Source organism: Orcinus orca, chromosome 10 (genome assembly GCF_937001465.1).
Source record: "Orcinus orca chromosome 10, mOrcOrc1.1, whole genome shotgun sequence".
Lineage (NCBI taxonomy): Eukaryota > Metazoa > Chordata > Mammalia > Artiodactyla > Delphinidae > Orcinus > Orcinus orca.
Window position 1 is genome coordinate 45387098 of NC_064568.1, and position 24931 is coordinate 45412028.

The 24931-nt window shown below is 35.3% G+C and overlaps 1 protein-coding gene across 11 annotated transcripts in view; it reads left to right on the plus strand.

Annotated features, from left to right (window-relative positions):
- Positions 1-24931, plus strand: part of NKTR (natural killer cell triggering receptor) — a 49186-nt gene that overhangs the window by 11778 nt on the left and 12477 nt on the right. For 6 of the 11 annotated variants that reach the window (XM_033402032.2, XM_004277871.4, XM_033402023.2 and 3 more), the window contains exons 3-12: positions 2939-3013; positions 3587-3694; positions 4187-4231; positions 5989-6076; positions 15045-15074; positions 15598-15743; positions 16969-17191; positions 17616-17771; positions 23946-24033; positions 24516-24661. In XM_033402032.2, the coding sequence (XP_033257923.1) occupies positions 2939-3013; positions 3587-3694; positions 4187-4231; positions 5989-6076; positions 15045-15074; positions 15598-15743; positions 16969-17191; positions 17616-17771; positions 23946-24033; positions 24516-24661 (1105 nt within the window). Of the gene's footprint in view, positions 1-2938; positions 3014-3586; positions 3695-4186; positions 4232-4536; positions 5319-5988; positions 6077-12108; positions 12137-15044; positions 15075-15597; positions 15744-16968; positions 17192-17615; positions 17772-23945; positions 24034-24515; positions 24662-24931 lie in introns of those variants that run through there. The other 5 variants (XM_033402030.2, XM_049715395.1, XM_049715396.1 and 2 more) reach the window with 5 other exon arrangements.

Here is a 24931-nt window from a genome sequence, read left to right on the forward strand (position 1 = left end):
AAACACAATGCGGTGGAAAAGACAAAACCTCTGCTCTAACCCCTGCCCCATGAGAATGAGAGGTCAATAGAAATTTCTTTTCTTCATCAGGTTAGAGGGTAAGATATTAGAGGTGAGCATTTTTTAAAAAATCATTGTAGTTAGATATCCCTCTCTGAATATTAGACCTGGAAATATAATCACATTTAACTGTTTTCATATGTGTTGTACCACTAGAGTGTTCACAACTACTAATCATCTGTAAAGGAGAAACTAAAAATATTTGAAACTTTCATCAGTTTTCACTTGGAGGCATTAAAGATTTTTTTTAAAAAACCCTTGAGGGGCTTCCCTGGTGGCGCAGTGGATAGGATTCTGTGCTCCCAATGCGGGGGGCCCGGGATCAATCCCTGGTCAGGGAACTAGATCCCACATGCAACTAAGAGTTCACATGCCACAACTAAGCAGCCCACGTGCTGCAACTAAGGAGCCCGCCTGCTGCAACTAAGACCCGGTGCAACCAAATAATAAATTAATTAATTAAAAAAAAAAACCTTGATATTGAAGTTACTATTACTATAGTCCTAAAAGAAAAGGCGAAGTTTTAGTTGTTTTGATTACATCTTTTATTCTGAAAATTAACTATCTTAACGGGATTCCAAAGATCTAAGTATGTTCTAGTTTGCAAAGCTAGATGATTTTGAACTTGACACCCACCTAGCCAGCCATTTCTTAGGGATTTATGAAGAGTGATGGAAATACTTTTATCACACTGGTAAAATATTTCCATGTAAATACAAAGAGTAGTATTTAATATTACTGATATTACATGCAGTTTTTAAAATTCTGAAATGATTTTAGATACATTGCTGTCCTCCTTTTTGCTTTCTTTTCTTACCTTTTTCTTCATTCCTTTAGATATCAAGATCAGCTAGAAGGTTTTGAAATTGCTTTAAAATTTGGTCCCAGCACTCCATTTGGCACTGTTGACTTGGGAAAGTCTCCTTATATGATTCCATCTCCCACTTTTTATCCTTTAAGATTGTCTCTTACGCAGTAGCTTTGTTTTGTCCTCAGAGGAACTGACTGTCATGGCCAAGAATAAATTAAAATCATAGTGATACACAGTAAATCATTCTGTGTCTGTACTGAAAATGACTTATGCTTGGTCCACAGATAATTTTGATTTATTCCACAAGTCTCCTTGAGTATATACAGATGTTCATAATGGAAAAGATTTTGTAGAATAAAGGGAAAGGGAACTCAAGAAAGTGATTATAAATCAAAATTCCATTTCTTATTTTATTGAGACACTTCCAGGAGGTATGCAAAGTCAAAACCATTTTTAGAATAATGTAATTTGCCTCTTGCACTCTCATTCACAAGTCGAGTTTTCCAGAGATTACACAATATGTGATGATGTCACCACTCTGACAGCTGATGGAATGTGTGCTTGTGTATTCTTGTTTTTTGAAAGTTTCTGAGTTTTAATTTATAATACAGTAAATAGCAATAAATATAACCACATTTTAAAAGCTTAATCATTTTTAAGAGTTTAAAGGAGGGACTTCCCTGGTGGTGCAGTGGTTAAGAATCTGCCTGCCAATGCAGGGAACACAGGTTCGATCCCTGGTCCAGGAAATTCCCACATGCCGTGGAGCAACTAAGCCCACGTGCCACAACTACTGAGCCTGCGTGCTACAACAACTGAAACCCACATGCCTAAAGCCTGTGCTCCACAACAAGCGAAGCCACCACAGTGAGAAGTCCATGCGCTGCAACAAAGCGTAGCCCCCTCCCTCCGCAACTAGCGAAAGCCCATGCGCAGCAACGAAGACCCAATGCAGCCAAAAAAATAAAAATAAGAAAAATAAAACTAAATAAACTAAAAAAATTAAAAGTTTTAAAACAGAAAGAAAAAATAGTGTAAAGGAGTCTTGAGACCAAAAGGTTTGTGAAACACTTCTCTATTGGCATAGTTAAATTGAATTTTCAGACTTGCTCCTTCTCATTTCCTGTTTATTGTAGGGTTGTTTGTTTGTTGGTTAGTTTTTAGGAACCATACCTATTCTCTTTATACTCTCTCAGGAATAGAACGTGAGTTTTAGTTGTGAGTGGCAGTTCAGGAAGTTGTCTGTAAACAGTTTTTTCATAAAGGTAAAAAGCTGATGTAGAGGACAGAACTTTCTTCTAACAGTACTGCCCAGAATGACTGTCTTATGATACGATGTTCTCATCACTGGAGGGGTTCAAGCATAAATCAGACAACTATTATCAAGAGTATTTTTTTTTCCTTGGCTGCGTCGGGTCTTAGTTGTGGCACTCGGGATCTTCGTTGAGGCACGTGGGATCTTTCATTGCGGCGCACAGTGTCTTCATTGCAGCTCTCGAGCTTCTCTCTAGTTATGATGTGCGGGTTTTTTCTCTCTAGTTGTGACGTGCGGTCTCCAGAGTTCATGGGCTCTGTAGTTTGTGGCACGCGGGCTCTCTGGTTGAGGTGCGCGAGCTCAGTAGTTGTAGCATGTGGGCTTAGTTGCCCCACGGCATGTGGGATCTTAGTTCCCAGGGATCGAACCCGTGTCCCCTGCATTGGAAGGCGGATTCTTTACCGCTGGACCACCAGGGAAGTCCTTCGAGAGTATTTTTAAAGAAGATTAATAGTTCAGGTAGGGGATGTACTATAAGGAATCTAATAATATAAGGTCCCTTTAAAAGACACTGAAAATCCTACAGTTTTAGGGCTGAAATCAGTTTGGTTACATGTGAATCCTAATGCTAATAGAGTGGGGTTCTTGTGTAGTTGGTATTGCCTAGTTAAATTCTTTCCTGTTGAATCTCTTAAAAAATTAAAATGAATTACAAAAATGGACCCTTTGATTCATTAATTCTGTTTATTTCTCCCATATAAAATATATATTTAATCAACTTGCTTACCCTTTTTTCATGTGTTTTATTTCAGTTGGTCGCATTATGTTTCAGCTCTTTTCAGATATATGTCCAAAAACTTGCAAAAACTTCCTTTGCCTATGCTCAGGTAAATGAATTATTAAATTATTTCCAATGAGAAGTCCTGGCTTACAGTTTTACCTTGCTTAGCAGAGTAGATATTTTCCTTAGAAAGTAATGATCTGTGAAATGAGTTTAGCAAATAAAAAATATTATTTTCACTGATATGATGTTAGGGAAGCATTTCTTAAAGGGAAGAAAGGAGAAAGAAATGGTCTCAGAAATGAAAAAGGAAGTACCACCATATGTAATGAAATTTTTATCCATTGTAGTTTATAAAATAATAGTATATTCAAAACTGACTTATTTTGGTAGAATTTTACAGATTTTAGTACTTTGAACAAATTTAGCATTCCAGATTTCACAAGAAATTTAGGATTAGAAGATAGAGAAGCAGAACATAATGAGATTGTTCTTTGTTACATGTAATTGGATTTATATTTTTAAAAAGTAGAAAAAATAGGGAGGAAAAACATTTATGATGTTACTTATCTCTTACAGTGCCCAACACAAGGGAGGGATTTGACAAAGGATTAATTGGATGGTGCTTTCCATGGAAGGATATGTTTGTAGCTAAACTTCATTTCTTTTTTTTTTCCAGGGGAGAAAGGCCTTGGGAAAACAACTGGGAAGAAGTTATGTTATAAAGGTTCTACATTCCATCGTGTGGTTAAAAACTTTATGATTCAGGGTGGGGACTTCAGTGAAGGTAGAGCTAAAAGTTATGCTCTTAATAACTCTGTCAGTTTCTAAAGCATCTCATTATTACTTTCAATTGTAAATATAGTGTCACAGTATGATGTAAATATTAGGTGGTCAGTGAATAGTTGTTGGATGAATGACTGTTATAGGCCAAGAATGTATAAAAAGCAAAATACTAAGACTTCTTTTTGTTTGTTTTTACGCAGTTTTAATACAGTTACTTGGTGCCAAAGTACTGTTCAATTGTTTTTATTCTTTTAGAATTTTGTTGGTGTGATTGCTGTTTGAAATAAGTGGGTCATGGAGAGAATTTTTAAAATAGTTTTAATTATAATGCGATTGGATTTATAGTTTAAAACTGAGGTTAATTGAGGAGTCTTAGAATTTTTATCATCTGCAGTAATTACTCCTTCAGCAAATTGAAATCATAAAAAGTAATTTATGTGTATTAGTATATTTTTAGTTTTCATTATTGTTTAATGTAGCTCATTATTTTCAGGTAATGGAAAAGGTGGAGAATCAATTTATGGTGGATATTTTAAAGGTAAGGCTTAATATTTTATGGTCTTTTGTTTCAGTTCTGATATTAAAGCAAGTTTGATCATGTACTTTTAATGAGAAGAGGTTTACTTATAGTTCACTTTTTGCATGAAACTAATGCTGCATGAAAATACTTTATTTGCATGAACTTGGGGATAAATTACATTGTAATATATAACTTAATTGACAAGATTAATTAAGGCTAACTTTATGGTTAAACATGACTTTCAGCATGGAGGTTAGGCAACTATATACATGAAAACTCCTATCTTCCTGCCTAAAACTGTCAACATATTCTTTTGTTTATAGAGAATGTGGTCTTTTGCAAAATGAAAAGGTAAGAGAACGAAGCTCAGTAACACAAACTCCAACTCTGTTCCCTTGCACCCTTCCTAATAAATTTATGGACAGTCTGGGTCAGGTTGTGGCTGGATTTCTTATATTGCTTGAAGACTTGGAAAATTCTGTATACTGTTTCATACATGCATCTGTATCTTCTTTTCTTTACCCAATGGGTTATTATTTCCACGTCAGGGAAAAGAATCTAGTTAATGTTTATTTTCTCTAAACCAAGCAATTTCTTTGAATAAAATTTGGTATTTCTTCCTTTCTCAAAGGTTTGTATGTTTTCTTTTGTATACTAGAGCTGTATGATTGTGTTTTTTTCCTACAGTAGTATTTGCATAAATCTAACTATTGCACTTGCCCCAAAAAGCCTTAGAAAAGTCAGTTGTGGAAATTTATAATGGGATCCAATATTACCAGGTTTTAATGCCATGATAGCTTCAGTGTTATAATAGTCTTTTATATTTCTTTTGGGGGAAAATGGATTACTACTTTTTCAGAAGCCTGTTCCCAAGGTAATCTTTTTTTTAAAGTTTTCTATGTTTCTGTTTGTTTTAAAGAAAGATTTGTTTGTATGAGTGTTAACAGGAAATTTAAATTAGTTTTCAGGATATTTCTGCTGGAATTAAATCCATCTCTAAGTGATCTTTATGACAGAGTCTTCCCTTGGAGCTAGTAGGAAACAGCTCTTTAGCTGGTTCTATTAGCATGTAACAATTTGAAACTAATGCTGTAGGCCACTGTAATGTGGTTGTTCCCTGTGACAGATATTTGTATATCAAAAAATTGTATTTTGCCATTTAAATTTTTGTACTTACAGGACTTGCTTCCTTAGTTTTTGATCCTATTGATTAGAAAGAATCTACATAATTTAATTTAGGCATGTCCCTACAACTTAACTTATTGTAATAGTTTGGCTTTCGGTTTCATAGTCTAGCATCAATTGAATTGAGTAATAAATTTACCATATAGAAATTAAGCACATAAGAGGATTTTTAAACTCCCATGTATAGTGCATTATGCAGGTTAATTGGAAATTTGGAGGAAATGAGCTTTACTGTAAAGATTTTTCTAAAATTTTCTTGCTGGTTTTCCCTGAAAGTTAATAGTTTAAACATCATTTAACCAAAGTATGTTACTACTAAAAGTGACTGTTCTAAGGCTGTTTGTATAAAAGTGTTAAATATATGTTCTTTTTTCTCAAGGCTAAGTAGTAAATAAGTAGCAGTTTTTGTTTTTGTTTTATGCTTTTGTTATTTGATTAGTTAAAAGAATTTTTTTCAAAGTATTCAGTCAAGTATCTGTACTGACCAGAAGAGGAATTTCATCCTTTGCTTTCTATTTATTACTCTGAACATTGCACTTTAAAAGTGACTTATAATTGTAGACTGACAAATTTGTGTTTTCTTCAAACAGATGAAAACTTTATTCTCAAACATGACAGAGCGTTCCTTTTGTCAATGGCAAATCGAGGGAAACATACCAATGGTTCCCAGTTTTTCATGTGAGTAGGCATAATTCAGAGATGAGCTTTTTCTAAACAGAGAAGCGCTGTTCATGAGAAAGATGGTATCGTTAAACCAAGTTTAATGCTAGATTCTGTCAACTTGGGTTTTATTATGTTATAGTAATTGGTAAGCTCTAACAGCCACCTCAGCGGTAAGCATATATCCTGGATTTGAAGAATGGTACTTAAAAGGCGTAACTTAAAGATGTAAATTATTTTCAAAATATGTTGTCATCTTACGAAAAGAAATTGACTTTGACTTTTAACGAATTTGGGGGCTCAGATTACCAAATCTGGATTGGAACATAAACCCTTGATGAACATTTAAAACTTGTCCATGACTAGGACTGGATGTGCCCTTGGCATAGAAAGCATTTGGTTTGAGTAAACCATAGTATGGTTGCTTTTTCTCTAACTGTTGTTCTTTGAACCAGTTTGAGAGAGGTGCCATTGTTTTCTGACATTGTATAGAGAGAAATGATTTGGTGTTCAGCCAGCATTGTTAACAATCTTAAACTTTGTGAGATCTCTATGCGTAATTGAATTAACCCAATGTTGCTATCATTTCCACCAAAGTTTATGATATTATCACTTAGAAAACTTCAGAATGCTGAATTTGATATTTAAAAAACAAACACCTTTACGTGTACGTGTATACACAACCAAAACCTTACTTATTTCTCATCTGAAAGACTTTTGGCATACTTTTAGTTATATTCTTATCTAAAGCTACTCCAAAACCTATTTTTATTATAATCCCATGATATAAGATATGAAAGATAATTGGCTAGCATGGAGTTTAATGCTTTTGATTGGAAGTAAATCTCTGCAGTTATGCTATGTATATTGGAGAAATATTTTTCCATGGTTTGCCAGAAAAAAAATTTTGTCATCTTTCTGAATGGATGAGTATGAATGGCGCTTCCCTGTCTTTAAAGGAGTAAATTATTCATATAAAATAAATCTCACACTTTAAGTTTGTGTGAAAAATAGATTCCAACATGATCTGATAAAGTTCAGATAAGGGGCATTCTGTTCCTAAGAATGTCCTAAAAATGGAAAGCTGATAGAAGATGATAATGCTTGGAGTTGTGCAGGAAAAAAGGAAGGCCTAAAACAGTTATTCCTGTATCTTGTTTTGATCCCATAGAGTATTAGTTATTACCCTACTTTACTAGAGTATTTTTCAATTCTTAACCTCCTTGAGGGCCAAAAAAAAAGTAGGGGGAAATATTTTGAAAAACTTGATGTAGAAGCTGTTTACTCTTTGATTGAGGTTTCCCATTTCCATTTTTAAGCTTATCTGAACTGTGAACATGATAAACTAATGATTCATTGGTCAAAAAGCTACCATCTGAGGGCTCTAAAGTTTCTTTTAGATTTCCTTTTTTATATCAGTACATTTAAATTTTTATTTATCAGGTAGCAGCAGCTTCTTCCCATTGTTATATACTAATTAGCTTATTTAGAAAATGTTAGAGTTAAAACCCGTGCACCTACATACATTAGTTAAAATCCAGTATATGAGATTCTCTCTTCAAAAAATTTAGAGTATCTTGTTTTTATGTTATTTAGTACTTGCTTAAGCCTTTTCTAGAAATGTTTAGTATCAAATAAAATTAAAGCCGTGTCTGTTTTCTACATAGCTTAATTTTACATTAGACTATTTTTTGACAAGGAATACCAAATTAAAATTTTAACATCTGTAAATTAGTATTAAATTTTTTAACCTTGTTTTCATAATTAACTGATTGTAGATGGCACTAAAATCACTGTGAACTTGTGACTGAAAGAAAATTTTCTACTTTTAGTTTGACATTTACTTCTGGAAATGAGTTTTCAGTTAAAAGCAATCTTGGAAGTAAACATTTTTGCACTCACAAAAAATCCTTCTCTCTCTCTTTTTTTTTTTTTAAGAAGTTTTTATGCATGTGCTTTTTTTTATGTGAGCTAAAAGTACCAATTCCTCAGGGGTTGCAGGATAAAATAAAACTAATGTTCACTTTGCTAAACAAAATGTTTCTTTGCTTTTATAGAAGGGATAGGTAAAATGGAGATGGTAGCCCATGAAAGAAATAGCTTTGAAAGTCTATGTCTTACAAGCCCAAATTCTTTTGGAATTGGAAGTAGTAAAAAAGTATAATGTACTATCTTCAAATTGTATAGATGACCACAGATAATCGCTCTAAAAGTTGAGGTTCTGAGGGTTGATGGTCACTGAGCTGTCTGAAGGCTTCCCAGGGGTGGCTTCTGCATTTCATCCTCCTCCCACAGCTCTTCCTGTGGCACCTTGAGCAGCAGTTCTGCAGTCTGAAAAAGAAAGGGTAGTGTGAGAATGGATCATAAAATGCCAAGAACTGCCTTTATAGTTCCAGTTTTATAGGCTTAATAAGGACTTTTAACATATCCTTGCAAAATTGTATTTGTAGTTTATGCTATACATCTGTTACCTTGTAATTCTAAGGAGTAAATTTGATGCAGTTAGTGTGGGTACTTGAGCAAAATGTTCCTCAAGAATTCTTGAGCAATAACTATTGTGCTCAAGAATAACTATTGTGCTTTGTGCAATAACTATTGTCTTCATTACTTAAAACATTTAAAACCTCCCCTTCCTAAGGCAAATACATCATCTTATTAAACATATTTTTGTATCTATTGCTTTCTTTGGGTGGAAAAATTATGTGTGTGATAAAAAACAGATTATCTTCTATAAAGCTATTTGTAATTTTTGCAGTAACTACTTTTATCTACTACTATATTAGTCATAGTGATTTTGCTTTTAGGGGCCTAAATAGAAGAAAACTAATTGTTTTTGGAATAGTACTTCTCAAGAAACGTGAAGAAGTGAAATATGGCACTATCCCCATGAATCACTGAGGAAGTAATGGTTTGTTCATGCTGAGCTATTTTTGAAGGAATTCAAAGAACTGGGACTAGAGTAGTAACCAGGTTAACTGGATCCTTGTTATTTATTTTTTAGGCCAAAGACTAGGAAGAAGTCACAGCAGAAGCTATAGGATTACAAAGTTTTAGACTAGAAGAGAATTTAGAGATCCTTTGTTCTATAGATAATGGTGAGTAAGGAAGAAAAGACATATGCAGCCCAGGTTATAGGAGTTTTACTCATAATCCTAAAGAAATTGATAGCTAGAAAGAGAATGCTGCACACTGTAAGCTACGTAGGTTTATTGACCGGTCTGCTCTGAATTTATTTATTTATTTTATTTTATTTTACTTCATTCTACTCTACTTTATTTTATTTTTATTTTATTTTATTTTATTTTATTTTATTTACCTCGCTGCGCGGCTTGTAGGATCTTAGTTAGCTCCCTAACCAGGGATTGAACCCACGTCCTCGACAGTGAGAGCGCAGAGTCCTAACCACTGGACCATTGGGGAATTCCCCTGAATTTATTTTAATTTTAGTAAGTTTTAGACACCACAAGCATTGCTGGAGAATAATATGACACATAGGAAAGGATTTTTCTTTTCCTTTGGCTGTCAGTCATGACAGTCTGTTAATTCTGACTCTGATTTTCATTGTCTTTATTTTCATTCATCAAAAGGATAAAGAAGATACTGCATAAAGTAATCATTAAAAAGATTAGTTAGGTGATTTATAGCTTTGTATTAAATATTCTCCTGGGTTAGAGCACTAACCTAGCTATCAGGAAGCCTTGTATCTAGTCTTACTTAGCTATATACCTTGAGTTAGTTTTGTTTTTCCTTTTCTGTTTGTAAAGTATCTACCCCACTTTCAAATATAAAGTAAACATTTTGGTGTGAAAATGCAGACATAAAAGGAAGAAAGTGTTTTGTAGGTTGATCCTAAGTTTCTGAATATGTGGAATGATTTATATGCAAATATTGTCTCTCCTAAAGGAAATAGTTGTACTTGCTTAATTTTCATCAGTCTGAAAGGAGCTGCAAAGAAACTCTGGCTCATCTTGCCTAAATTGGCTGCAGTCTCTTCATCGGCTGCTGTTAGAACATGTTTGAGTGGCGGTTGCTGTCGTCTCCCTTGGCTTAGTCTGTGCAGGCCTCATATCACAACCAGGGAATGAAAAGACCCATAGAGCCTTGGAGAACAGGCTCTGTCGTTGGCCACTGTCAGTGGTCATGATAATTATAAAAATACAAGAAAATAAGATAATGTCGAAAAGTCAAACTTTGAACTTTAAACAAAAAGTGTGTGTTGAATTTTAACAGTCATAATAGGACTGTGGGAGGAAAACATAAGTTCTAGGATATATTCTATGTCATTTAAGAATGGCTACTTACCTGAATGGGAGAGAAGTGCTGATCGTTTCAGAGTAGCAGAGCAAGGGAAGTTGAGGGGTGGTTTGGTTTTAAGGGCTTTATAAAGCTATATTGATATTTTTGGGGTAGCAAAAGTAGATTTGGGGTAGAAATCTTTTTCCCTTCACATATTCATGAATTTGTGTGAGAAGAAATGCTAGCAAGTGTTAATAACCTGAGAAGTTCTGGCTTTTTTCCCTACTTTTTTGGGGGTAATACCTTCATATGTTAATTTCAAGATTTTTTCATGAACAGATTTCACGACACTTAACCATAATCCATCGTCTCTGGATATTAAGTGTCATCCCTAACATCCAGTCTTAATATTACTTAGTGTTTGTGTGACATTTGTGTTAGCAACCTGGAAGGAATTTTGTATCTCATGGTGTTTGGTGTGTGTTATGTTAATGTTAGTGCTGAATTTTTTAAAGCTGTTTTATTTTGGTGACTTATGGAACAATAGGTAGAACACTGTAATGTGGCTTGGTTAGTTTCCATTGCCCTTACATGAGCTTTGTCACTCTGTACAATTTGGTGCCTCTTACAGGTGTGATAGTTTCAGGAGTTGAAGGGGAAAATTGCATGTTAAAGCCTGCTTAAGACAGAAATAGGTTGTCTTTGTTTCCTTCTCTCATGCTACTTTACAGCTAGAGTCACTTTTTTTTTTTCAATATTCATTGGAAACACCACATTATTTAAAACTTTTTTTTGACAGTAATTCATGTATCAATGCCTTTATAAGAAATTAAAGCTATTTTTAAATATTTCAAGATTTAATATATCCAAAACCCCTATAAAGAATTTTGTCCACTGTATGTAATACAGGTTTTGGTCTGAATAGTAACAGATATGGTTAAAGTTTAATCGAATTAAAATTGGTCAGACAGTGTATATTCATTGAACAAAAAATTTTCATAATGGAGAAAATCAGATTAGACAGGAAAAGAAAGTACTGTGGCCAAGATTTGACAGCATACTTTTTCTTATACTTATATCTCTCTTGCCTTTTTATCCTTTGAGAAGATCCTTAAAATTCTAAGTATGCTGCCTTATTATTTTATTATTATTATTATTTTCAGTTCCTTAACAACTGTAAGAGTGTATGCAATGGCAGTGCAGTGAACAGAAGCTACAGTCTAAACATTTGGTCATTAACTCCTGATGGTAATCTGTTTCGATGTGTGACCAAAAAAGCTTTCAAATGTAGAAACATGAAAGGTACTTTAATTGTTTGAAGTGAATTAGTAAAAAAAGTTCCCTGAAATTTTGTTTTAAGTCTCTTAACTCAGTTCTTTCCATTGAAATTTTTGATTTCTACTGCTAGTAACTGCTCCTGGGCATTCAGATTTTTTACTAATGTATGTATTCAGGATACATTATTCTCTTTCTGAGAAGGATGTTAGTTGATGACTTAGCCAGTTTCTGTGATTTGTAAAGCAATATATAATGTTTTGTTTCTAGCTATTATTCACACTCTGGTGTTACAATATTAGGGACCTGAGCAGATTCCCACTTCAACTACAATGCTTTTCTTAAACATAATTCATCTCTACATACATATCCTATGTGAAAGAAAATTTAGAGCCCTCCTTTTTAAAAAGCTTTCTTGCTTTGCATAAAACTTGAAAGTATTTAATTTCAAAGTTATATTGATATTAAAACATAGATTCAGTCTTGTCTTAAAAGTGTATTACAATTTATTTCTTGCCATTTTTGTGTAAAATTTACAGAAAGAGTGTTACACCGTGCGCTCCAAAGGTAATGTCTCATTACTCTAAGGCTCTCTCTTTTTCTTTCTTTGCCTTTATCTCTTTAATCCTGTTGTTATGTGCATTGAACCATTTTAAGAAAAAAAACTTTCTGCTTGATCTGTGGCAGCAGTACATGTAAAACAAGTGTGTTTTATTGTTCATAGTTAATCCTGGGAAGTATAATTTTAATTTCAGTGGCTTGTTACCACCTAGTTCCCACACATCTTGGGGGGTGGGTTATATTGTATATAATGGTTTAGATCTCATTTCAGTACAGAACTGTTAATTTCTGTATAAGGCCAAAAGCTGCTTTGATAATGGTAAAAATATATATATAGATTGTTTTTTGGAGTAACAGTGATACTTTTCAGTTTCTAAGATTTACAAGGTTTAAATGTGCATATATTTTTAAAGCAGATTCATAGGTGAGGGAAACTAGAAAATCAGTGTTTGAGTGACAGGAGAAAATGGAAATGTGAAAATATTGAAAGCTTTTCTAATTTGAAATGTTCTTGTGGTTGTTTCTCCTTTAGGTATGTTTTCATAAGCATGTATAAATTACATATTTATGATAGTCTCTGGCCTTAAGGTCTTAACTTACTGAGCATATGTTACCACTGCCTGGGTCTTTACAGCTGTATAGTTTTGAAACATCAATACAATTAAGAGTTGGTGGGGTGAGATCTCTTTGCCCATTTTAGTAGAATTGAATGGCTTGGACCGAGCATATCATTCCCCCCGGCCCATCAGCCCAGTGCCAGCAAGCTTGCTTTACATTGGAATTTCTACTCTTAGAGTGTGGGCTGAGAATCCCAGGGGGCTTTTGTTAAGATACTTTCAGTATTCTTATTATGTAGTCTAACCCAACTAAAGCATAAATTTGTACTTCTGCATCCTGAATTGCAGATGCAAGTAATGGACTTAATTATTCCCACCAGTTTAGGCACAGTCGGCCAGTTGAAATTTGTCCTTGAAATAATTGCTCTTGTCTTCATTTGTTTTCTTCACTACTGCACTAAAGGACCAAGTTTGTCTTCAGTTTTCATTTGAATTAAAAACAAAACTTGAGTCTGTCCATAAAGGTTCTATCCTCAAATTGAGTTTCAAGTATTATGTTGCTGCATCACTGCAGTTAGCTCAGATGTTTTAATCTCACTATTTGCTCCAAAGGTTTGCTCTAAGGTGGTTTTCATAGCACTCCTGTTAGCCAGGATGCAAATTGAGTTGGGTTGTTTGTGTTTTAAGACTATCTGTAGGCTTTTCCCCATTACCAGAATATCTGAGAATTGTGAGAGAAAGGTCCAAGGGAGAGGAATATATCTAATCAATAAATCATTGTTTTCACTACTGCATGTTTGAGACTGATCCCTTATATTGTAGAACATGTCTACCTTTAAAATTTTTACCTCTTTCCATCTTTCATACAGTGGAATCACTGTCTAGCGTATGTACTAACTTCTTACTATGTTTACTGTGCTTGGTAAAGTTTTTTAATTATGGGAAGCACAATTCTATCTTAAAGTTCTTGTCCAGGGTAATTTCGGGTTGCTAGTTTCATGATTTAAGCATCAGTGACTCACCAGTTCGCGAGATTTTCTTCTTCTTTCTTTCTTCTGCCTGTTTTTATTCATTTTTATTGTTACATTGGCTTAAACTACCACTTCTCAATCTTCTAAGGAAAATTTGAGACAGTGGTTTTAAAACTCAAGATTCCCTTTAAAATTCTGGCACCTCTTGAGTTGATATTTTAATTTTTTAAAACTAAATTCTGTAGTGCTTTTACAGAACTGAATATTCTTAATGTAAGTATAAGTGTTACATTTCCTGGTAGAATGATTTTTAACATTGTTGTGAAGGTTAAAATTGTGTTTTACTGACTTAACGTTTCATAGAATTGCCTTAAAATGACTATAAAAATTGGTAAGGGAGCTTCTAGTACAATTGACTGCCTTAACATGGCCTGATAATCCAGTGACCTTTCTCTCAAATATTATTTCTCTTTCTTATAAACTAAGATGTTTGTGATAGATACTTCTGAGTCTAGTTATCTGCGTTTGAATTTTTTCCCGCTGAAATTCACATAGTCTGAAGATCTGTGAAAGTGTTATGGGAAAACTAGCTTGGGTTCAAAACATCTTAACCAAATATACCCCATAAGACTTCCCAAGAGTGACTGCCAGTTTGTGACTATAGAAGCAGCGGTTGGGTGTTTTCTGGGCCATGGAAATTTAAAGTGTCTATAATGTCATGATTACTTAGTTTGCTGTCAGAGTGTTAGCAGATTGAAGGTTTGCTCCCTACTGCATTTTCAGAGTTGCTGTGAGTGGCAGAGGGTCACCTTAGGTGAAGGAAGAGGGGCAGGAAGTTCTGAAAGCAGGACTCCTGAGGCCTACCTCCATCTGCCTGCTTAAAAGATGCAGACTGACTCAGTATGAAAAATAATGGATAGAAAAATTCATTTAAGTATGTGGGGCAAGTGTTAAGTGTTGATCACACTTCTTTCCATAAGCAAATGGCTAGGTGTTTTTTATTCTTGTTTAATTATCTTGATAAATTTTGAGTTTGTTGTTGTTGTCATTGTTTTGGATTTGAGAATAACTTTAATTTTAATGTATATTTATGCTGTGTATTTCAAACCTATATCACATATATGTATACATATATAGTCTTCATGTTGGAGAGAGATATGAGTTTGTAATTCATTATAATCTTGAGGGTTTTTTTAAATCAGTAAAATGACTACTGTTGCTGTTTTAAAGCTTATTAAGTTCAGGTGTGTAACATGTTTAACTTTTTCCCCTATCTTTTTATCTTTACCTCTTTGTCCTCTACATGCTGTGATTTAAACCCTTCTGCTCTGTTCACCTGAACACCTGGTTTTTGCCATCTTCTTTATGTTGATGTTTGTTACACAGTACCACAAAACCTGCTCCACACCTGGATGGGTAAGAGTTATGTTCTTTTTATCTTGGAGAGGTGTTTGGGTGGCCAGTTCAAGACAGATTAGACCATGGGTGAACCCTCAAGGGGGCGCTCTTGATCTCTGGGTTAATCTCATAGCTGAGCTCTTCCTAAGGATCACAGGGTGCAGTAGTCTTGAGACCTCTCATGTCACTGAAGGGGTCTTTGCGTGGGCTCATGGGTGAACTTCTCAGGCATGCGCTCTTGAGTGACCCTGTAAGGATGGTGTCTGAGTATCAAGTCCAATCTGATTGTTATCAGACTCTTTACTATAAAATAGTTAAGAACCATTGTTTTTAAGGCAGAAAACTAAGGCCCAGTTTGAGATTTTTTTTTTTTTCCTTTTATGAAGCAGTAGTTCTAATTTCCTTCTAGTTGCTTCATACATCAAACACTTCGCTCTTATTTTCAGGTCTGTGGATATGTCATTGATAACAGTTGTCTTGATTACTGCTCATGGCTTAATTATCCTCAAAACAATTTTTTCTTGAATTTGTATTGCAACAGGGTGCATGTTGTCTTTGGACTAGTTATTTCCGGTTTTGAAGTAATCGAACAAATTGAAAATCTGAAAACTGATGCTGCAAGTAGACCTTATGCCGATGTGCGAGTTATTGACTGTGGGGTGCTTGCCACGAAGTCAACAAAAGATGGTAAGAGTGTTTTGGGGGTAGAGGGAGCTAGGATGCAGGTAACACATGTTGAAGACTGTAACTTAAAGATACCTCCTAGATTTCAGTAGTGGAAGAAACTCCTACGAGTAGTATAGCAATAGCCCTGATGCCTCTATATCATACCCTGTATCCAACCCATCAGGGAATCTTTTCAAATCTGACCTCTTCTTTTTACTTCCCCTGCTATCAGCGTGGTCCAAACCCAGGTATCTTTTACAAGATAGCAATAGCCTCATTACTGTTCACTTTGCCTCTGTCCTTGCTCCTCTGTAATCTTTTCTCAGCAACGATAGCTTCCTGACTGGTCTCCTTGCTTACACTCTTGACCCTCTACAGTCCTCAGCAGCACCCAGAGCCATCTTCTCCAAGGGCTCGCTCTCCATCGGCCAAAGCTAAAGTCTTTACAACGGTCTGTAAGGAATTCTGGCCTTCTGCTGTTTCTCTAATCTCTCTTTCCCCTCATTCATTGTCTTGCCAGCACGTTGACCTTTATTCGGACATGTCAAGCACTCAGGGACTTTGTGCTGGCTGTTCCTTCTCTCTGGAATACTCTTCATTCAGATACCTGCATGACCCCCTCCCTCACTTCCTTCAGGCCTGTGCTCAAATGTTATCTTAAATTACCTCAACTTTCCCTGTTCCCTTTACCCTGCCTTTACTTCCCCCTTCTTTTATTTAGCATTTATCATTTGTCATATTATGTAGTTGCTTATTTTCTTCTCTGACCCAACTAGAATATAGACTTCATGAGGGCTTTGTTACCTTACAATCTGACCAGCAAATTGTATTATCAACTTGAAAAAAAAAGTTTATTTAAATTTTGTTTTTACGTAAAATAGATAGCTAGTGGGAAGCAGCCGCATAGCACAGGGACATCAGCTCGGTGCTTTGTGACCACGTAGAGGGGTGGGATAGGGAGGGTGGGAGGGAGGGAGATGCAAGAGGGAAGAGATATGGGGACATATGTATATGTATAACTGATTCACTTTGTTATAAAGCAGAAACTGACACACCATTCATTGTAAAGCAATTATACTCTAATAAAGATGTTAAAAAATATTAAAATTAAAAAAAGAATAAATAAATTTTGTTTTTAGTTTTCTTTATACAAAACATGTTTTACAATACCTGGTAATCATGTTTTTACTCTGAAACATAGGCACTGAAATCCAGTACTAATATTTTTGTTAATATTTCTTAAAAGTTTTTGAGAAAAAAAGGAAGAAACCAACTCATTCAGAAGTCTCGGATTCCTCTTCCAATTCCTCTTCCTCTTCAGAATCATCCTCAGAAAGTGAAATTGAACATGAGAGAAGCAGAAGAAGGAAACATAAGAGGAGGCCAAAAGTTAAACATTCTAAAAAGAGACGAAAGGAAGCAAGCAGTTCAGAAGAGCCAAGGAATAAACATATAATAAGCCCAAAAGGGTAAGTGCGAAACACCAAGGTAGTCTTACCTAAGAAACAAGCACCCTGGAATGGGGAAAGTATGTGTGATTCTGTAAACTTAGCTTTGTTACCTATTGTTGAAAAGGATAGCATTCTGTGGTCTTCAAATTGAAATCTAACAAATCAAGGGTAGCACAGATGTTTCATATCAAAGATTTACGCGTTTGCAGGTGAGAAAAGAAAAAAGGATCATTTGGCAATTCTTATCAGAATTTTAGTGCTGTGGCTTTTTCACTGCATTGTGTTTTATATTTTCTCTTTATGACAGTTGTGTAAACCTTTTTAGTGAGCTTTGTAAGGTATCAGTAGTTTTGCTGCTAATTATATTATTATATTATTTAATATTATTATAAAATGCAGACATTACACATCTTAATTGGTGATTCGGTTTGTTCCCTCTAAGTCACTCTGAGAGGAGTGATACCAATGAAAAAAGGTGTATCGATTCAAATGCTAAAAGGGAAAAGCCTGTGGTGCGCCCAGAAGAGATTCCTCCGGTGCCCGAGAACCGATTTTTACTAAGAAGAGATATGCCTCTTGTCACAGTGGAGCCTGAACCGTAAGGATGATTAACCTACATGTTTTCGTTTCTCTGACTGGTGATTCTGTTAGCTCATTGCAGGTCCACACTCATTTATTGAGCATGACCCATAGTCAGAGCACTTTGAATTATACTGGGGGAGATATTGAATTCGTAAATGACATGTACCCTACCTTTCAAAATTCATATTCTGCTAGTAGAGAGAGGGGGTTTGGCAAGTTGATCGGGGAGAAGTTCTTAGTGGAGATCTGGAAAGATTTCATTACCAATCTCATTTACTTGGCCTTTCATTAGGGGTGAGATTTTGGTTGTCAAAACAGGGTTAGTTGAACTCTTTGGATCCAATCGAGTGATAAAACATACTCCAGTTTATAGTGCAAAATTATTGCGTGATGACTGGGGATAAAATTTAGTCCCATATGTTACTGTTGTTAACTTGCTCAGTGATAAATCCTCTATCCTGGAAAAGCTAACATGTAGCTTTAGATTTGGTCTCAAAAAATAGTAATTAGTGTATTTTGTGTGTTAGACTCAAGTTTAGAATTGTTAAGGGAAATATATGAATAGAAATACCATAAAGTGGTTGGTGTAATTGACACGTTTCCTATGAAGAGTTAATATTGAAGCCTGAGAAGTTATGCACATGTCCCTGTTCACAATCAAGTCTCTTGATTGTGGTTATTTAGTTCATTAGAAATTTTAAAATTCTGTATTTTCTCATTTTAAAAAGCTATTATGAAATGGGATGTATCTTTGAACTAATAGCTTAACATACTGATGTTTTCATTTTTAAAAATTGAATATTCTCTTTATGACAGTTCTGTAAACCTTTTTAGTGAGCTTTGTAAGGTATCAGTAGTTTTGCTGTTAATTATATTATTATATATAATATAACATAATATATTGTGAACAAATTTTAGTGGGATCCTTCTTTCTGAAAATATAAGACACCATTCATTGATCCAATCCATTTGGTTTTCAGAAAGTAGGAAACTTGAAAGGTCAGTTTTAGTGTCATCTAGCGGGGGTTGGCAAACTATAGTCGTCCATGGGCTAAATTCGGCCTATTGCCTGGTTTTGTACAGCCCATGAGCTAAATGTGGTTTTTATGTTTTTAAATGTTTGTGGAAAAAATCAAAAGAAGAATAATATTTTGTGACATGTGAAAATTACATGAAATTCAAATTTCAGTGTCCATAAATAAAGTTTTACTGGAACACAGCCACATCCGTTTGTTCACTGTTTTTCGTGGGCTGTTTTTGTGATACAGCAGCAGAATCAAAGAGTTGCAGAGAGTTTGTATGTGGTGCTCTCATCGCTTTATATGCTATTCAGTGCACTACACCTCACGGTGATGCAGTTATAACTCTCCAGTATTTCAGGTGCTACACATAAAATCCATCTGTGTGGAAAGATATTTTCAGAAATGGAGTATGTAAAAATCTCATTACAGATCCGCATTACCAGAAGAACAGTATTAACACTATCTGCTTTGATAGGGGATACTGAACCCTAGTTAAATGAAGTGAAATGTTATTCTCCCTGAAAAAGAATTCCACTCTCCTTAGTAGATCTGTGTCACAAAAAATGATTCTTTCTAATTTCATTGATAAAACATTTGTGAAGACTTGTTTTCTTTTTGTTACATAGTTATCTTAATTTTCTTCTTGGCCTAAAAATCCTAAAATATTTACTCTTGGACTCTTTTCTTAAGAAAAAGTTTGCCAACCCCTGTTATCTGGTATTTTTAAAGTAGTTTATACCACTGTCTTGTATTTATGGTTGAATATTGCTAGTAAGTTTATTTGGTCATCACTCTTCTTTGGTTACATAACATCTTTGGAAGTTATATTCTGCAGAATTATTTTAAATCATAATTGGCAGGTAGTTGTGTCATACAAAGATAGCAAGTAGATCTATTTCATTAGAATGTTTGAGATTTGATCAGTTGTTTGGGAGCTAGAATTGTGTGCTAAGAATGCAAGGTATGCAAGGATAAGAAACAGGGGCTGTCAGCCTTAGTGAGCTTGCCACCTTACTGAATTTACCAGCAGTTAAGCTCATTATCACTTATAATTCACTTAGCGAAAGCTGGGTTCCACACTTGCTCTAATTCATTTGTTCTCATCTTCAGCTGCACTTCAGAGTAATTTGGCAAGCTTTTAAAAATACCAGTTTCTGGGCCATACAGCAGATTAAATCAGAATGTTGTGGGGAGGAGGTAGAGGGTGGCAGCATTGGATCAGCATCTAAAAGGTTCCCAGGTGAACATTAATTTGTGCCGAACACTTAATAGGCAAGTCATTTGGTTCAGTGCTTTGTTCTTCATGAGGAAAACGAGGTTAACAATTGCCTGCCAAGAGTCCCTGTTACATCTCTCATTGTGAGAATCAAATGATGTCATGAATATGAAATGACTGAAAAGACTATAATATACTTTTTAGTCAAGGTTTTCTTATAGTAATATTGTGTGTTTATCTGGAGCCAGATTCCTGGTTGGGAAAACCCTATAAAATGGTTATAAGAGTCAAGTTTAATTTCTTTCCGTGACCTTGGGCAACATTTTTAACCTCTTAATCTTAAAATTCTTTGTCTTTAAAATGGAGATGATAATAGTACCTACCTCATAGTGTTGTTATGAGAATTAAATGAACTAATGCCTCTAAAACACTTATTAACAACCAGCAATGAACAATCTGAAAAGGAAATTGAGAAAGTAATTCCATGAAATAACATCTAAAAGAATAAAATACCTAGGAATAAATTAAATCAAGGAGGTGAAAGACTTGTACGATGAAAACTATAGGTATATATCTAAAATACTGCTGAAAGAAATTAAAACCTAAATAAGTGGAAAGACATTCTATGTTCATGGATTGGAAGGCTTAATATTAAGATGTCAGTACTACTCAGAATGAGCTATGGGTTCAGTCAAATTCCAGTAGACTTTGCAGAAATGGAAAAGTCAATGTCCAAGTTTGTATAGAATTGCAAGGTGTCCCAAATAGCCGAAACAATCTTGAGGGAGAAAGACAAAGTTGGAGGACTCATATGTCCTGATTTCAAAATTTACTACAAAGCTGCAGTCATCAAAATAGTGTGGTATCTAATAAGAACCTGCTGTGTAAAAAAATAAAATAAAATTCAAAAAAAAATAGTGTGGTACTGGCATAAGGATAGACATAGAGACCAATGGAATAGAATTGAGAGTCCAGAAATAAACCCATACATCTATGGCCATTAGATTTTTTTTTTCCCAGTGTCATTTATTATATTGACCTCTGGTTAGTACCTCAGTGGCGTGTGGATTAGGTGAGCAGTGTGAGTCTCCGAGAGGATGGGCATAGTGGACACTGAGAACATCCAATATCTGGTCCCCCATGATTGAGGTTCAGACCCTGAAATATGGGACCTACTCATGGTCTGAGAGCCTCTGTAGCAGAAGAGAAAACTGGTGGATCATGAAAACATTGGAGTATAGACCTATGTTATTTGTCCTTCATATTATTGTTTTATTTTAAAAAATTGGCTCCCAGGTGTCCAGAATTGGATTCATTATATTCCTTAGGTTCATGACACCTCTCATGACAGTGTCACCATTGGCTCATACACTGGCTCAAACATTGTTGACTCATACAAAAATTCAGATTTTTTCTTCTCTTGAGAAATTGAAGAATCCTCCAAAACATTGGTTCTGTTACACTGCAAGGCAAAAATTAGTGGCTACTCAGAGTGCTGTCCCTATTCATACCAATCTCTGCTGTCTCCTGACCAAGAGAAGTTGAAGTATATCACTGGGCTTGAACTGTTATTCTTCAAGTGGAAGAATAATCAAGTGGAAAGTGAACTATTCTATTGTGTCCACTTCACAGATTTACATTACCTGCCTGTCAGCATTTGAGTTTGAGAACCCTGCTCTGGGGGGAAGCCCTTACTATATGCAAAGCACTGAACTAACAGTTTTTCATACATTATCTCTTTAATTCGTATAAATAAGTTGAAGTGTTATCTCTGTTTTACAAGTGTGAAAGCTGAAGCTCAAAGAGCTAAATAACTGGCCCAAGATGATAAAAATTCTGATTTTTGATGCTGAGATTCAAACTTTGCATGGCCAATATATTTTAGATAAGGGTGCAAAGTCCATTCCATGGAGAAAGAATAGTCTCTTCAATAAATGGTGCTGAGACACCTGGATTTCCACATGCAAAAGAATGAGGTTGGACCCTACCTCACATCATATGCAAACATTAACTCAAAATGGGTCAATGACCTAAATATAAGAACTAAAACCATAAAACTCTTAGAAGGAAACATAGGGGTAAACCTTCATGACCTTAGGTTCAGCAGTGGATTCTTATATTTGACACCAAAAGCATGAGCAATAGCAACAAAAAGACAACTCATTTTAAAAATGGGCAAAGCACTTGAATAGACACTTCTCCAAAGAAGATGTACAAATGGGGAACAAACATGTGAAAAGATATTTAATATCATTAGTCGTTAGGAAAATGCAAATCAGACCCACAGTGAGATACCGTGTCTCACCTACTAGGACGGCTGTAATTTAAAACAAAACCCCAAAAAACTGGTGTTGGTGAGGATGTGGAGAAAATTGGAATCCTCATACATTGCTAGGAGGAGTCTAAAATGATGCAGCTGCTGTGGAAAACAGTTTGGTGGTTCCTCAAAAAGTTAAATATGGATTTACCATGTAACTCAGCATGTCTACTCCTAGGTACATATCCAAAAGTATTGAAAATAGATTCAAACAGATACATGTACTCCAGGGTTCATTGCAGCATTATTCACAGTAGCAAAAACATGGAGACAACTCACGCGTCCACCAACAGATGAATGGATAAACAAAATGTAGTGTATATATATATACAATGGAATGTTATTCAGCTAAATTAGAGGTTACCAGAGGCTAAGGGAATGAGGGAAATGGAGAGGTATTGCTTAATAGGTAGAGTTTCAGGATGAAGTGATGAAGAAGTTTTGGAAAGATAGTAGTGATGGTTGCACAACGTTTTGAGTATAATTAATGCCACTGAATTGTACATTTAAAAATGGTTAAAATGGCCAATTTTATGTTATGTATTTTTACCCAATAAATAAGTATGTTTAAAATGTTTATTAATATAACGCCTGACACATAGTAAGTCCTCAATAAAAGCTAGCCATTATGTTAATCATAACAGGTACAAAACAAACTCAAGTATGAAAAGACTTCTCAGGCATGGAGGACTGTAGCTGCCATAATCACCCATAAGATAAAGTAGCAGATTCAGAGCATTGAAGGAGGGGCAGCTTATAGTAAAGTGGGGTAGACAAACAGACTATTAAAAATATAAAATAAATGTGGTCCAGTGGGTAGGACTCTGTGCTCCCAGTGCAGGGGGCCCGGGTTCAATTCCTGGTCAGGGAGCTAGATCCCACATGCATGCCACAACTGGGAGCCCGCATGCGGCAAGTAAAGAGCCCGCATGCCACAACTAAAAGATCCCCCATGCCGCAAGTAAAGATCCGCGTGCCACAACTGAGACCCAGCACAGCCGAGATAAATAAAATAAATAAATAAATATTTAAAAATATATATATAAAATAAAATTTAAAACTGTTAAAAACACTTGAGCATTAGAGTCAACAATACCTCAGGATTCCCTAAGAACATTACTGTTTTGACAAGAGACATCTAAAAAAGGATTTTTTTGAAAGTAGTTCTGTACTTTAAAAGATTGATACTAGTATCGTGTATTTCTACTCAGTTGGGTTACTTTTTTTTTTTTTTTTTTTTTTTTTTGCGGTACGCGGGCCTCTCACTGCTATGGCCTCTCCCGTTGCGGAGTACAGGCTCCGGACGTGCAGGCCCAGCGGCCATGGCTCATGGGCCCAGCCGCTCTGCGGCATGTGGGATCCTCCCGGACCAGGGCACAAACCCACGTCGCCCGCATTGGCAGGCGGACTCTCAACCACTGCGCCACCAGGGAACCCCCGGTTACTTTTTTTTTTTTTAGTTTTTGTATTTAAAGGATTTGCTTAGAAAATTGGGTTATGTGGAGTGCCTCATTCTACAAAAGTGTTGAATCTAAATGAAGTGTTTTTGTATGATAGGAACATAAATTCTGCATTTAAACACTGAGAAAACTGCCTAGCATTTGCTTTTTATAAATTTTCAATCTTCTTTTCCAGGAAGATTCCTGATATTACACCCACCGTAAATGATCAGAAACCATCTGTGTCAAAGTCTGGACGGAAGATTAAAGGAAGGGGCACAATTGTATGTGTGTTAAAACTGGACTTTTTTCAAATTACTTATCTTAAGCGGTAAAATGTTTTTACCTCTAGGCAAAATCCTAGCTTTAATCTTAGGTATAGTCCAAAATCTGTCCAAGGAGCTAGTTGTATTCTGTATAGTTATGGGAAGGCACTGCTGTTAGATTAGTGTTTACTGCTGTGTTTGAATATGAAATGAATGTGAAATAATCAGTATGCTGAGAAATGTTAGTATATTGAATAATCTAGGCTAATGAATATAACCATTAGGACTTCAAAGAGGAAATTGTTGTGTGTGATTACAGGTGAATCTCCAGCTTTCCCATTTTTTTTAGTTTGACACAACTTCATACCATCTTCTTGGTACTTAGTCGTTATTGCCTTTGAATGGCGTCAGAGATTGGGTCTTATACCTACCTCTGTCCTATAGCAGATTACAATTAAGAGATATTTTGAAGGTAGTTATTCCTAACTTTGTTTTTAAAGCGCTATCACACACCTCCAAGATCAAGATCCTGTTCCGAATCAGATGATGATGATAGCAGTGAAACTCCTCCTCACTGGAAAGAAGAAATGCAGAGATTAAGAGCATATAGACCGCCTAGTGGAGAAAAGTGGAGTAAAGGAGATAAGTAAGTATAAGTACAATCCTGTGTCCTCTATATTTTAAGTCTTAAGGGGATAGAGACATATTTCTGGACTTTTCACTAAATATTTACCTTTAAAATTAGACTGTGACCAAAGAGAATATATTGGGAATGCTTGGGGAAATGGGAGGAGGGCTGCTTGACTTTGGGTGCTTTTAAATCAAAATTCTGTTTTTCCTCACAAGACTATAACCCTCCTGAATTTCTTAAAGATTTCTTGTTCAATTTTAGAAATAATCAGGACTTAAAAAATAT